At 46.4% G+C, this 15,184-nt stretch overlaps 2 protein-coding genes across 5 annotated transcripts in view; one reads left to right on the top strand and one right to left on the bottom strand.

Annotated features, from left to right (window-relative positions):
* The window catches only part of LOC124883793 (latent-transforming growth factor beta-binding protein 1-like), a 75,083-nt gene that overhangs the window by 59,168 nt on the left and 731 nt on the right, over positions 1-15,184 (bottom strand). For 2 of the 3 annotated variants that reach the window (XM_047391132.1, XM_047391130.1), the window contains exons 2-3: positions 4,503-4,973; positions 919-989 (exon numbers count right to left, since the gene is read on the bottom strand). In XM_047391132.1, the coding sequence (XP_047247088.1) occupies positions 919-989; positions 4,503-4,753 (322 nt within the window). In that variant the 5' untranslated portion in view covers positions 4,754-4,973. Of the gene's footprint in view, positions 1-918; positions 990-4,502; positions 4,974-8,694; positions 9,232-15,184 lie in introns of those variants that run through there. The other variant, XM_047391131.1, reaches the window with a different exon arrangement.
* LOC124883797 (integrin-linked kinase-associated serine/threonine phosphatase) lies at positions 8,468-12,397 on the top strand. Of its 2 annotated transcripts, none has more exons than XM_047391137.1 (10): positions 8,468-8,769; positions 9,263-9,388; positions 9,493-9,610; positions 9,874-9,980; positions 10,124-10,217; positions 10,352-10,439; positions 10,534-10,667; positions 10,769-10,888; positions 12,011-12,092; positions 12,183-12,397. In XM_047391137.1, the coding sequence occupies exons 1-10, from the start codon at positions 8,727-8,729 to the stop codon at positions 12,321-12,323; spliced, it is 1,053 nt and encodes a 350-aa protein (XP_047247093.1). In that variant the 5' UTR covers positions 8,468-8,726; the 3' UTR covers positions 12,324-12,397. The 2 variants fall into 2 exon arrangements, with proteins under 2 accessions (XP_047247093.1, XP_047247094.1); XM_047391138.1 differs by having other exon boundaries at positions 8,667-8,685.

Below are 15,184 nucleotides of genomic sequence, written 5' to 3' on the forward strand. Positions count from 1 at the left end.
AAGCGCTAAGAAGACATGGACTAGTGGGTGTAAAATATGACATCGATTTGGGTCTAATTAGTTAGGCAACCTTCACTGTAAGAAGCGACGCTATCAGAGAAAAAGCCAGCAGCAAGGGAGGATGTCATGTACCATGCAGGCAGGGCATGGAGCGAGGCTGGAGGAAGCCACCTACAGCCTTTCATAAAACCATCCAAGGAATCTGGAGGAATTTCAGGAGGAAAGCCAAAACTGGAAAGCTGATAGGACCGGAGCAGGGATTATATTGGAAAACCTTTTTCCAGCTCTTAGAAACTGAGTTATATTCACACTTTACTGTGCAGAAAAGAACCGTCCAGAAGCTGTGTATCTTTCTGTTGGCTTCGAGGCATCTGGAATGGACGATCACACAGTGGAAATATGGAATTTGGTGGGAAGGCTCAGTATTCCAGGTCTTTATCAGAAAAGGAACAACTAGCCGGAACAGGAACCATTTTCTGCAGCCAGACTACGCACAGTAGTGGCTTTTATCAATGCCCTTGGCAAAAATTACCTCTGCTTCTGTGACGGCAACTTTAATGCAGAAAGGTCCAAGAAAGAATTAAAAGACATGGCTGAGGAAGAGGACGGTACGGCATGCTGGACTGACCTGTCTGCACAATCTGTCCCAAAAATATGCTGGAGAATTTAGGACCAACAACCCCTAACTTTTATGTCTAAAGGTGTCAAAGGCTAACTGCTGGACACCTTTAGACGTGGAAGAAGGTGAGAAAATAACACCTGAAATGCTTTATGCCGCCACATTCTCAATGAATCACTTTTAAACAGCTTTAAATATTGGGAGGAGAGAGTGGGAATATTCCAAAACAGGGAAACCTGCACTGTGTATACTGGTTAAATGAAATAAATCTCAAAGTAAAAAGTGAAAGTTTTGCTTACGCTTGGTGCACCTCCTGGTTTTAGATGACAGGGTCCAGCCGGGACAACATCGACCTCCACAAACATGAAGACTGCAGACAGAAGATTATTTCAGACCTTTGAAAATGCTTCATTTATCAGGAAATCATCTGTATTTTTCCTAATGTCATCAGGTCCATTACAGAAATAAAATTTGGCCTAAAATAGGCCAACACAACAGAACCTCCAGGAGCTCCGTGATGACTGCCTTCAAACCATCTAATCCTGTTTGTTTCCTTCAGACGGTTGGACCATGAGTTTTTGGGGAAAACAATCAGATCAGTCAAACCCTGGCTCGACACCCTGCTTTCATCAAACTGACGGACCAGAACCACTTCACAGCTGAACGCAACAGGAACTGTGAGAACATAGTGCCAACAGGCTTGTTTTAATTGAGCAGGAAGGTGTCCAAATTCATGTGGAGAAGATAACAGACCAGGTCTGACGCCCGAACCATCTCAGCTGACTCTGTTCCATGTGGAGGAGCAGCAGCACCACTTCGAGGCTAAATTTGTCATCTTATCTCTAAGGCAGAGCTGGGCCAGCCTTCGGTGGGCTGCTTGTATCCAGGAGGAGATGGTTAACTGTAACGTTCAACAGTTGGACCTTCATCTCATTGTTCTGTCAAAGTTCTGATAAGCTGTTACCAGGCTGAAAACAGAGGCTCCTGGTGTCAGTTCCTAGAAGTAATAAGTGGTTAATCAGACTCTGGTGCAGCGTACAGCGCACTGGACTTCTAGTAGAACACTAGAGGAGTTATTCAAAGGTCGGGGGTTTAATTCCCACCAGATGCAACTGAAAACTGGGTTGTTTTAGTTTTCATCAGCTTGACATTAATGAGTGGAGCTGATGTTGGCTTCAGGTTTAGGATGGAGGCAGCTGTGCGTGAGCCACCTTCTCAGCAGAGGATTTAATCATTACTCACAGTGTACTGGTTGTATTGAAGCAGAGGAGGCCCCACCAACTGTATCCAAACAGGACACCGTCACAGAGCGGCTGCTGGTCTGAACACTTTAACTCAGACATTTTCAGCAGTTTGCACCAAAGTCATGATGGAAATAAGCTCCTCACAAGGTTTCTGTAGATTCTCCAGCTTCAATCTCAGACTTCAGGATTATGCATCAGTGTGACTCGAGGTATGCACTGAAAGGCATTTTCTAAGTAACGCTCATGAATGAATGGAGTATGTAAAGTTGTAAATCTGACTGAAAAGAGCCAGCTTCCCAGACTTCTATTTATGTTCTGCCGTTCAGAAAGCAGTGGAGTCACCCGGTGTGAAAAATGAATGGTAGGAAACGAGATGAAACACGAGCTCTAACAGGCGGCTTTCTGTTTTCTGAAGATTAAAGGAGGAGATGTTCTTTGAAGCTCAAACTGTCTGCAGAGCTGAGGAAGTGAACAGAAGCTCAACCAAGCAGCCACAATATCTTTAAAGCAATATTCTGCAGCTTCTGTCAACTTTAAACCCCAGTCTTACTCCACTGGATACAACTGATAGGATTTATGCACCTGGTACTGATGGGTCTCAGAGGACACAGTTTAGTTTCTGCAGCTTGAAACTTTCCATTCAAACCTTTTCACGCAACAGAACCAGAGGGAATTATAAACTATGCTAAAATGCGAAACAATAAACCTCTAAGACAAACACTTTCTCAGTGTGAAGTGGATTTGACATGGCAGCTGGTCAGCTGGACTCAACCAAAAAAGCTGCTCCAAAATATTAGCAGAATTTAAAACACGACATAAAAAGATGATTAGATCTGCTTGTGATGCATTTCAAGGTGATAGATTCACCATTTGATGGATTTACGCCAAACTAAGATCACATAAATTAAGCTAAAAGGAGGCTAAACTGTAAAAAAGGGTACGATAGTAGAGCTGAAAAAAGACAGATGACCTAACCAAGCCAAAACCACCACGGCTGAGGTATTCTAAACAATACTGGATGAAATAAGAGCGGCTAAGAATAACCAAACCAAACTAAAGTAAGCCAGGCAAAGCCCAGTCATAGTTTAACTTAGTCTAGAGCAAAACTAAGACACAGTAAGCCAAACCAAACTAAGGTTAACAAAGACGAGCTAAGCTAAGCCTGTCTAAGATTTGCTCTTCCAAGCTAAATTACGATAAGATATGCTAAACTAAGCTCAGCAAATGTAAGTCTGACCCAAACTAAGTTAGACCAAGCTTAAGTAGGCAATGCTAAGGTAAGATAAATAAAGTTATGCTAACTTTCAGCTTACCTAGGAAATTCTCAGATAAGTTAAGATAGGTGAAGTTAAGGGTGTTTGTTTTTATTAATAGTTTGTTTAGCAGTTTCTTGAACAGAAACAGCTAAGTATTTAGAACTGATCAGAAACTGTTTTCTGTTGTACAAATGAGTAAACTAAGTGCAACATAACTGAAATTATAGCATTTGTTCAACTTTGTAAAATCATCCCTGAGTTGATCATCTGTTGCAGACCCAAGATGTCAGCAAACAGCTCTTTAGGAATCATCTTGGAGCTGCAAATCTTTGAATTTTCCATCTGTCATGCAACGTTATCTTTGGAAAGTTTATAGATTCAGTAAAAGAAACAAGAACAGTTTTTTCACATCATGACAGCCTGATGGAAGAAAAGTACCTAAAGATCTAATTTACATGAGAATTTGTTTCTAAAAATCTACTCAAAGAAAAACTGTTCAGAAATTATGCAAGAAATGTGTGTTACAAGACTTAAAAGTAGAGTAAAACACAGGTTTCAGTCCTCAGTCAGCTGGTTCACAGGATTTAAACTCAGGGTGTTTGTTGACTCTGAATCTGTCAGTTGACGGTCAGTCAGGTCTTGTTCATTTGGCGTTAACCTGACACACAGAAACAGACTTGTACACACATTCCCAATGTTTCTGAGAGAAACTGAAAGCGATGTAGGACCCAGCAGAGGCGATCATAATAAAATGAATATAACTTTTGCCATCCTCACTTTAGTTGTGAGTCAGACGCTCAGATACAGAGAAGATCAACTGGACTGGACAGATGATTTCTACCTTCAACTCTTCAGAAAATACTCATCTCTGTGCAGGGAAGTCTGTAATTAACGTCACATGTTATGGATTTAGGAAACACTGAAACATCTGTTCATAAAATATGACCAGGAAAACACTAATTATGAGAAATAAAAAAGAGACAAGATAAATAACACAGTCACAAAAACGACAATTAACAGCTAGAAAGAGACTCAGCTCAGAAATTAATATAATTATTTCACATATAAATAGATATTTAATGTCAGGAAATCAGAGATAATAAAACATAAAAGTCTTCAGAGATGATGCTAAAAAGATTAAAATTTATTTTCATTTCTCTTGAACAGATGTTTTAGCTGACAATATGAAGACGTGAAATTCACAAATTTAAAGATAAAAAGAAATAATTAACTAGAAGAATAATAAAGAATAAAGAGAAACAGGAACACTATTAGTGTGAATGCCTACTGCATTCACACTAATAAGCATGGAGATAGTGAGATCTATTTTAATTAGTTTCTGTTAACTAAAGATGCTGAACCGGTGTTCCTCCTGCTGCTCACCCCCTCAGAGCTGCTCTCCTCCGGGCCCCGGTCTGCCCTGCAGTCTCTCCCGGCTCAGTTCCATCCTGCTGCAAAGGACCTAAGGGTTTCCCGGTGCTCCTCCTCCGGAACCCGGTCCAGACTCCTTCGGGCTCCATCTGGTGCTGCTCACCGGGCTGCACGCCTCCCTCCTCCCGCCGAGGAAGCTGCAACGCTGCGTTCCGGAGCAACAACATCCAGCTGGTCCACAAACACAGGAGCCACATCCGCATGGCGAGGCGCTCAGGAGACCCCCACAGACTGCCCTGAGATCAGACCCCAGCCCGGTCAACCTCCGGGTGAGACGTTCAGGGTCACTGCTGCGGTGGGAAAGTTTCCACCGAGTTATCACAGCCGGCAGCAGCGGCCACTTCCAGGGGCGTAGGGGACAATCAGGGGGTCTGAATCAGGGACCAAAAGAGCCAGGGGGCCCATAAGCACCCTGGTTGCTTACTGAATACCAAAGAAACAAAGAAAATCCACAAATTAACTCTTAAAGAACCCAAAACAACAAATAAAGACAGAGTTTCACAGACAAAACAAAAAGGTAAAAATATAATTATACATTTATTAGAATAACAAATACAGAATAAATAATAAATTAGGGCAAAATGTAATAAAATTATTTGCAACAAACATAAAACAAAAATAAGACCAACAGCAGAAAATACTAAACAATTATACTTTGTATTTGCTAACTGAAAAATAATCTAATAATAAAACAAATCAAGATTTTCCAGTATGAGGTTGTATTTACCTCATCTTGTAATATGATGAGGATTATCACACCATATTTTACTGTGTCCTGACACAACAAAATCTACAGATTTAATGAGTGTTTAATGATAACGGTATCATATTACACTATCAAAACAACTTTCTGGTGAACAAAGTCTCTAAAACTGAAATCTGACAATTATTTTGTTTCAAAATCTAAATCCCAATTTAAATTCATTTTTGTTGCTGTAGTAGTTGATTATCACAAATTGTTGAGCCTTTATTTTGGAAGAAAGTTCTGGAAATTATAGCTTTTTTTCAGACTAAAAGAACGTTAAATGCTTTTAGTTTGAAAACAAATACAGTATATATGTGAGCTGCTATTTTGAGAGGAATTTCCAAATGCGAAAAGAAATAAGAAAATGAAAAATTAAATAAAATGAATGTTGTTATTTTCATTTTTAAAAGAAATTGTTATAAATAAGTTTTAGATTTTATTTTAAGATTAACTCGAACTGTTTAAGTTCTTATTTTGTGTCCAGTTTGAAACTGATGTGGAGCGGACCAACCCGGACTCCTTAGTAATCGTCGCTGGTGACTTTAACAAAGGTAATCTGACCCACGAACTCCCCAAATACAGACAGTTTATAAAATGTCCGACCAGAGAGGACAACATTCTGGATCACTGTTACACCACCATCAGAGACGCTTATCACGCCGTCCCACGTGCTGCACTGGGCCAATCCGACCACATCATGGTCCACCTGATTCCTGCATACAGGCAGAAACTAAAGCTCTGCAAACCTGTTGTGAGGACGACAAGGAAGTGGAGCAGTGAGGCTGTGGAGAATCTCCAGGCGTGTTTAGGCTGTACAGACTGGGATGTGTTCAGGACTACTACCAACAGTCTGGACGAGTACACAGAGGCTGTGACTTCCTACATCAGCTTCTGTGAGGACAGCTGTGTACCATCATGCACCAGGGTGAGTTACAACAACGACAAACCCTGGTTCACAGCTAAACTCAGAAGGTTAAGACTGGATAAGGAAGAGGCCTTCAGGAGTGGGGACAAAGACATATACAGAGAGGCAAAGTACAAGTTTGGCAAGGCAGTGAAAGAGGCCAAACGACTGTACTCTGAGAAGCTCCAAAACCAGTTCTCAGCCAACGACTCTGCGTCTGTCTGGAAAGGGCTCAAGCAAATCACCAACTACAAGCCGAAAGCCCCCCACTCCATCAACGACCGACGCCTCGCCAACGACCTGAACGAGTTCTACTGCCGCTTTGAAAGACAAAGGGACAGTCCTGCAACCATCTCCCACGACGCCCCCCAACAGCTGCAGCCACAATCCACCACCCCCACCTCCCCAACCTCAAGAGGGGCCTTGGCACCTCCAATCCCCACCCTGAAGTTCCCCCCCACCAGCCCCCTACACACGCCGAGGACGGCTCTTTCCATCCAGGAGAGGGACGTCAACAAACTCTTCGGGAGACAGAACCCCCGGAAAGCTGCTGGTCCGGATTCTGTCTCACCAGCCAGCCTGAAGCACTGCGCTGATCAGCTGTCTCCAGTCTTCACAGACATTTTTAACACCTCACTGGAGACATGTCATGTGCCAGCCTGCTTCAAGTCCTCCACCATCGTCCCTGTTCCCAAGAAGCCAAGGACCACAGGGCTTAATGACTTCAGACCCGTCGCCCTGACCTCTGTGGTGATGAAGTCCTTTGAGCGCCTTGTGCTCTCACACCTAAAAGACATCACCGACCCCCTCCTGGACCCCCTGCAGTTTGCCTACAGAGCCAACAGGTCTGTAGATGATGCAGTCAACCTAGCCCTTCACTTCATCCTCCGGCACCTGGACTCCACAGGAACCTATGCCAGGATCCTGTTTGTGGATTTCAGCTCTGCCTTCAACACCATCGTCCCAGTTCTGCTACAGGAGAAGCTCTCCCAGCTGAGTGTGCCCGACTCCACCTGCAGGTGGATCACTGACTTCCTGTCTGACAGGAAGCAGCGCGTGAGGCTGGGGAAGCACGTCTCTGACTCCCTGACCATCAGCACCGGTTCCCCCCAAGGCTGTGTTCTCTCTCCTCTGCTCTTCTCCCTGTACACCAACAGCTGCACCTCCAGTCACCAGTCTGTCAAGCTTCTGAAGTTTGCGGACGACACCACCCTGATCGGACTCATCTCTGATGGTGACGAGTCTGCGTACAGATGGGAGGTGGACCATCTGTTGGACTGGTGCAGCCAGAACAGCCTTGAGCTCAACGCTCTAAAGACAGTGGAGATGGTTGTGGACTTCAGGCAGAACCCAGCCCCACCTGCCCCCATCACCCTCTGTGACTCCACAATTGACACTGTGGAATCTTTCCGCTTCCTGGGAACCATCATCTCCCAGGATCTCAAGTGGGAGCCAAACATCAGCTCCCTCATCAAGAAAGCCCAGCAGAGGATGTTCTTCCTGCGGCAGCTGAAGAAATTCAACCTGCCAAAGACTATGATGGTGCACTTCTACACAGCCATCATTGAGTCCATCCTCACCTCCTCCATCACCATCTGGTACACCGCTGCTACAGCCAAGGATAAGGGCAGGCTGCAGCGTGTCATTCGATCTGCTGAGAAGGTGATTGGCTGCAGTCTACTGTCGCTCCAGGAACTGTACACCTCCAGGACCCTGAAGCGGGCCGGGAAGATTCTGGCTGATCCCTCCCACCCCGGTCACAGACTCTTTGAGACTCTCCCCTCTGGCAGGAGGCTGCGGTCCATCCGGACCAAAACCTCACGCCACAAGAACAGTTTTTTCCCATCTGCCACCAGCCTGGTTAACAAAGCCCGGAAACCACCCTGACACTCTCCCTTTCCCCCACACCCCCCCTTTTTTTACTGACAGGACACCTGTAACCTGTAACTCTATGCGTTACATTAACGCTCAGCTTGGACTCCTGCTTACTTGCACTGCTTTACTTGCACAATGATCACCTGCACTGTTGTATTGCTCTTGCATCTTATACTGCTCTATATTTACTCTCACTCACTTAAAACTGTGCACTTATATTTATATTATATTGTAGATATGTTTGTACTGTTTAATTTGTATTGTATTGCACTGACTACGCCAAAACAAATTCCTTGTATGTCCAAAAACGTACTTGGCAATAAAGCTTTTCTGATTCTGATTCTGATTCTGTGGAAGCTTTTATTTTGGAATAAACTGCTATAATTAAATGAGCTTTTATTTTTGAATGAAATGACCGGAAACGTGTGTTAGCTTCAACTAGCTTTGTGCTAACCGTTTAATTTCATCCGCAGCCTAATTAGATCTGGGACGAACCCGTCTACCTGTGCATTATTAAACCGCCGGAACCGGTCTATCCCAGGTTTACGGCCGACCTGTTTGTGGACCGAGTCAGAACTCTATCACAGACACTCAGCGGCGCCGAACTGAAGGTTAGTTACCCTGTTAGCTGTTGGGCTAATCCAGGAGAAGAATGGACCTGTTCGACGACTTGCCAGAACCGACACAGACTTCCGGTGAGTCCCCAGTTACCGGTACTGGCAGGGATGCCGTGAAACCAGAACCAGACTGGGTTTAACTGAAACAAACAGCATTAATGCATCTGCAGTAGGACCATATCTGCAGAGCATGAGTGGGTGTGCTGTGGGCTCAGAACCAGACCGAGTTTAACTGCATAAACACCTCTGATGCTGCTGCAGCTGGTCCAGAACCAAACTGGGTTCAACTGAAACGAACAGCACTGATGATTCTGCAGAATGGGGGATATCTGCAGAGATGTTAACATGATCCGAGTTTCAGGAACATAAATCAGTAACTGAACATCTACCATCCTTCACACTCCTTCCCTACAGAACCGAGTCAAAACAATCGCCTGAATGGATTATTAGGATAAGAAGGATCCTACGTTTGAGGCCTTTAGAATCAATCAGTTATGGAGCTGAGGGTTGTGCACCACAGAGAAGATCTGAAACAACGTTCTCATCTTAAAATCTCTTCTTTTTGCTCCAGCTCCATCAGCCATCACAGCTCAGCTGGAGACCGCTCCGGATGAAGAGGAGGACAGAAGGTCAAAACGAAGACGAGAGGATGTCGAGGAGGAGAAGAAGGATGACATCAAGAAAGTTTGTAGAGAAGGTTTTCAGCTATTCCACCACAATGTTTGTTTGCTTCCTTTGCTCTCACTAAAGCTCTCAGACGCTGAGTAGATGAGGTGAGGCCACTCTGTTTGTTTCCTGCAGGGCTCCCCAGGCTGAAAGGCTACGTGGCGGCGAGGCGTGGGGAACGCGAGGAGATGCAGGACGCTCACGTGTTGCTGCCTGACATGAGCAGCTGTCTGTCGTCGCTGCCGGGACATGTGTAAGACCTTCAGTATGTTCTGATCCCACAGTCCAGTTCAAAACTACTGATCCGGTCCCATGTCTTCCTGTTTTCCTTCCTGTGATCCAGAATTTTTTGTAAGCTTTTCAGCTGGTCTGGGTTTGTAGTTCTCAAGGGTTTCTGAAGAAGTTTATCTGCATTTGACTCAGTTTCGGTTCCGTACCGGACCGTCTTCTGAGAAATAACAACCTATCAGCAGCTGTCCAGTTGAGCATCCAGTTGTGTTTCTGTTATTTCTGCAGGTCTCGTGTCTCATATTTTGCCGTGTTTGACGGCCACGGCGGAGCTCGGGCTTCTCGTTTTGCGGCTGAAAATCTTCACCTGAATCTGGCCAAAAAGTTCCCCACAGGTGAGTTTTCCTCCCGTTGCTATTTTGGTTCTCCTGACCCAGTCTGAATCAGATCTTCTGTGAATCGCTAAGTTGCTGGACTGTCAGACTGCTTGCAGGACAGAAGAGCTACGCCGCTTCCTGAACCTCTGCTTCTGTTTCAGGAGACAATGAGAACCTGGACAAGTTGCTGAAGAAGTGTCTGCTGGACACTTTCCGGCAGACGGACGAAGACTTCCTGAAGAAAGCATCCAGCCAGTAAGATCACTGATAAGCTTGGATCTAAGAAAGAAACGCAGAGATTTTGGAGCTCCAGACTGTCTTGATTTAAATTAAATCAGAGGAAACGGGGAAGTTTTCATATCTCATACCAGAGGTGTTTCTCTGAACAGGAAGCCGGCCTGGAAGGATGGATCTACGGCCACGTGTGTGCTGGTGGTGGACGACATGGTGTACGCAGCCAACCTGGGAGACAGCAGGGTGAGCTGGACTCAGTTTGGATCTCTAGAGTCTATCCAGAAAGATTCCTGATAAGCAGCAGGGTGATATGAGGAATTTGGGTTTGTCACTGCAGGCAGTGCTTTGTCGGATGGAAGCAGCGGCTGCAGATGGACAGAAGAAGTTGGCCGCTCTGGCTCTCAGTAGGGAACACAATCCAACCATTTACGAGGAGCGGATGAGGATCCAGAGAGCTGGAGGTACTGTCAGGTGGGTCCTGCTCAGGAACTTCTTGTTAGACCACCAGAGACAGAAATCCCATCCTCGCTCAGCTGAACCGAACCTTTGTGTCTTTCTCTGGCACCTCACAGGGACGGCCGTGTACTCGGCGTCCTCGAGGTGTCCCGGTCCATCGGAGACGGTCAGTACAAACGCTGCGGAGTTATTTCAACGCCTGACGTGAGAAGGTGTCAGCTCACAGCCAATGACAGGCAAGAACAGAGCAGCAGACACTCCCACCTAACAAACCCCCAAAAACCTGAAACAGTAAGAACCACTGAAGCTGTGCAGGAGGAAACCATGATGGGTTAACGCGTAGAAGAAGAAGCTGCTGCACCACTGGTTGCTATGGCGATTCCCTCTTTTTCTAGGGGCAGGGAGAGTCTGCAGCACCACTCTTTTCCTTGAACAGGCAGACAGAAAACCAAATTAAAGACCCGAATTAGACAAGAAAAAGCTCCAAACAAGCTGTTAATGTGTCGTACCAGAACAATTCCTGAACACCGAGTATCAGAACCTTCTAGTGGTAAAACATGTAAACCTTTACATATCAGCAGTAGGACTGCTATCATTGACTTATGTTTTTGGTTTTATTAATCAGTTAATATTTCCTCAGTGCTTCTAGGCTTCAGACCCTTCTGGCCTTTGAAAACGGTTCATTTAACAGTGAATCAGAGGCTCTTGTCACCATTTTTGCATTAAAACTGTAGCAGAACTCAGCGGACGTTGCATTGACTGTTATTTGCATGCATTAATTTCCATTCATTTTCAACCCTTTCTATGGCCTGACCCTACCCCTAACCATTACCAGTACTTATCTAACCCTAGGCCTAATCATAACTCAGTCACACCTTAGTCCTAAACCTAACCCCTAGCTAAATGGCAAGTGAGGACCATAAAAATGTCCTCACTTTACAACAAACTGTCCTCACTCAGCAGCTCAAGCAGGAGCACACACACACACACACACGCGCTGCTGCAGACTGCAGCCAGGGGTCTCCTCAAACACAGTGACTTGGAGCTCATGGAGCCCCTAACAGGCCTGGGTTTCTCACTCTAGTTGGTTTCATTTTAAATTTTTGTAAGCAGGCTGCTGTTGTCTGGACCGAGGAAAAGGAATACACACGTTAAACAGTCAGGAGAAAATGGTTGTACAGAGATGTGGGCTTTAACTGGTCTCATGTGTAAACCAGTCTGCTGCCTCTTGTCAGAATCCAGGTGATGGTGGTTGATTTCCACAGCTCTACACAGCAGGAAGGTTTACAGATTAAACATGAACAAATCCATGTCCTCTCTCACATTAGCTGCCATTAATAAATGTTGTTTGTCTGCAGGTTCATCCTTCTGGCCTGTGACGGTTTGTTCAAAGTGTTTTCAGCCGATGAAGCCATCAAGTTTGTTCTTAACGTCCTCCAGGTGTTATTTTCATATTAGAGCGGCAAATCTGATTTGACTTCTCTGTTGTGGCAGGAAGTGGAGTTATTAAACTCTTCTTTCCTCCTGCAGGAGGCCAGCGTGGAGCAGAAGGATGATCTGACGGAGGAGGAGCTTCGTTTTGAAGCTGCGTGTCAACAGTTAGCCAGCGAGGCGGTGAGACGAGGCTGCGCCGACAACGTCACCGTCATCCTGGTTTCTGTCTGCCACTGAGCACGCCCAGTGTCAGTTTCAGTGATCTGAGATCTGCATGTCTCATTTGTTTTCAAATAAAATCTTTTTCTTTATCTCGTTGCATGTTTTAGATTTTCTGTGGGGTTCATATCAGCTCCGTTTTATTTATATAGCGCCAATTCATGTCTGTTTCGTTACACAAAACCAGGAAAGCTGCAGTCACTGCTGGAAAACAGACAGCATCTATAAATCTATAATCTATAAAACGCTGAGTTATATTTTGGAGCTTTAAAGGTGTTTTGAGGTTAAAAAAGTCCAGATATTCAAAGATTTTAGGTTGTAGTTATAAAAGATTGTAAAAAAATATGGTTAAATGATTATTATTTGGGGAACATAAAGAGTCAAAAATCAGGACAATCAAGACAAATGTAGAAAATCTAGTTAAGAATTACAAGGTCATTTTTAAATGGATCCCGTGTGTAAAAAGAACAAATTTTAAAAACATGGAACAAAAAAATTAGGATGAAAAGTCTTGAACCTAATACCAACCTAAAAACTTCAGAAAGTGTTTTCATAAAATTTATTGATAAGAGTATTTCAGATGTGATATCGCACAATGAAAATGTGTGTAAAATAAAGCATGAAAGAAGAATTAGATATAAAATATAATTCATAGACGTTTCATGCTTCTTGAAGCAAAAACTCCTTTGATGAATCAGACAAGAATGAGGATTATTCGTACTCATCGTCTTCTGCTTCACCCGGGTCGCGGGGGCAGCAGACTCAGCAGAGACGCCCAGACGTCCCTCTCCTCAGACACCTCCTCCACCTCCTCCAGGGGGAGCCCAAGGCGTTCCCAGGCCAGCCGAGAGACATTGTCCCTCCAGCGTGTCCTGGGCCGTCCCCTGAGCCTCCTCCCGGTGGGACGTGCCTGGAACACCTCCCGAGGAAGGCGTCCAGGAGGCATCCGGTATAGATGCCCGAGCCACCTCAACTGGCTCATCTCAATGTGGAGGAGCAGCGGCTCTACTCCGAGCTCCTCCCGGATGGCCGAGCTCCTCACCCTATCTCTAAGGGAGTGCCCGGCCACCCTACGGAGGAAGCTCATTTCAGCCGCTTGTATCCGGGATGTCGTTGTTTCGCTCATGACCCAAAGTTCATGGCCATAGGTGGGTAGGAACGTAGACCGACCGGTAAATCGAGAGCTTCGTTTTTTGGCTCAGCTCTTTCTTCACCACAACGGACCAGCACAGCGCCCCCATTACTGTGGCAGCCGCACCAATAAGTCTGTCGATCTCCCGCTCCATTCTTCCCCCGAGATACTTAAACTTCTCCACTTGAGGCAGGAACTCCCTTCCAACCTGAAGAGGACAAGCCACCCTTTTCCGGTCGAGAACCATGGCCTCGGACTTGGAGGAGCTGATCTTCATCCCAGCCGCTTCACACTCGGCTGCGAACTGCCACAGCGCATGCTGTAGGTCTTGGCTAGAGAGGTCAGCAGGACCATGTCATCGGCAAAAAGAAGAGACGAAATCCACTGGTCCCCAAACCAGACCCCCTCCGGCCCTTGGCTGCACCTAGAAATCCTGTCCATAAAAGTTATGAACAGGACCGGTGACAAAGGGCAGCCCTGCCGGAGTCCAATATGCACCGGGAACAGGCCCGACTTAGTGCCGGCAATGCGGACCAAACTCCTGCTCCGCTTGTACAGAGACCAAATGGCCCCTAGTAAAGGGCCCCCGATTCCATACTCCTGAAGCACCCCCCACAGGGCATCACGAGGGACACAGTCGAATGCTTTCTCCAGGTCCACAAAACACATGTGGAGCGGTTGGGCAAACCCCCATGAACCCTCAAGCACCCTGTAGAGGGTATAGAGCTGGTCCAGTGTTCCACGGCCGGGACGAAACCACACTGTTCCTCCTGAAGCCGAGGTTCGAATATCGGCCAGACTCTCCTCTCCAATACCCTGGTGTAGGCCTTACCAGGGAGGTTGAGGAGTGTGATCCCCCTGTAGTTGGAACACACCCTCCGGTCACCCTTCTTATGAAGGGGGACCACCACCCCAGTCTGCCAGTCCAGAGGCACTGTCCCCGACCGCCACGCAATGTTGAAGAGGCGTGTCAACCATGACAGCCCCACAACATCCAGAGACTTGAGGTAGTCAGGTCCGATCTCATCCATCCCCGAAGCCCTGCCACCGCGGAGCTTTTTAACCACCTCAGTGACTTCAGCCTGGGTGATGAAAGAGTCTAACGTGATGGCAGGATTGAGGAGATCCTCGAAGTACTCCTTCCACCGCCCGATAATGTCCCCAGTCGAGGTCAGCAGCCTCCAACTCCCACTATAAACAGTGTTGGCGAAGCTCTGCTTCCTCCTCCTGAGGCGCCGGACGGTTTGCCAGAATCGCTTCGAGGCCAACCGGTAGTCCTTCTCCATGGCCTCACCGAACTCCTCCCAGGCCCGGGTTTTTGCCTCTGCCACCGCCCGGGCCACGGCACGCTTGGCCCCATGGTACCCGTCAGCCGCCTCAGGAGTCCCACAAGCAAACCACAGCCAATAGGACTCCTTCTTCAGCTTGACAGCGTCCCTTACTCCCGGTGTTCACCACCGGGTACGGGGATTGCCGCTGCGACAAGCACCGCAGACCTTACGGCCGCATCTACGGGCAGCAGCATTGACAACAGATGCAGAGAACATGGTCCACTCGGACTCTATGTCTCCAACATCCCCCGGAATCTGGTCAAAGCTCTCCCGGAGGTGAGAGCTGAATACATCCCTGGCTGAGGGCTCTGCGACACGTTCCCAGCAGACCCTCACTATGCGCTTGGGCCTGCCAAGCCTGTCCGGCTTTCTCCTCCTCCAGCGGATCCAACTCACCACCAGGTGATGATCAGTGG

This window comes from Girardinichthys multiradiatus, chromosome 18 (genome assembly GCF_021462225.1).
Source record: "Girardinichthys multiradiatus isolate DD_20200921_A chromosome 18, DD_fGirMul_XY1, whole genome shotgun sequence".
In the NCBI taxonomy this organism is placed as follows: Eukaryota; Metazoa; Chordata; class Actinopteri; order Cyprinodontiformes; family Goodeidae; genus Girardinichthys; species Girardinichthys multiradiatus.

Excerpts from the sequence above, each read along its gene's own strand:
- LOC124883797 (XM_047391137.1), top strand. The coding sequence starts at position 8,727 with ATGGACCTGTTCGACGACTTGCCAGAACCGACACAGACTTCCG. Across the intron at positions 8,770-9,262 it reads AGAACCGACACAGACTTCCG|CTCCATCAGCCATCACAGCT; the intron begins GTGAGTCCCCAG and ends TTTTTGCTCCAG. Across the intron at positions 10,668-10,768 it reads AGAGCTGGAGGTACTGTCAG|GGACGGCCGTGTACTCGGCG; the intron begins GTGGGTCCTGCT and ends GGCACCTCACAG.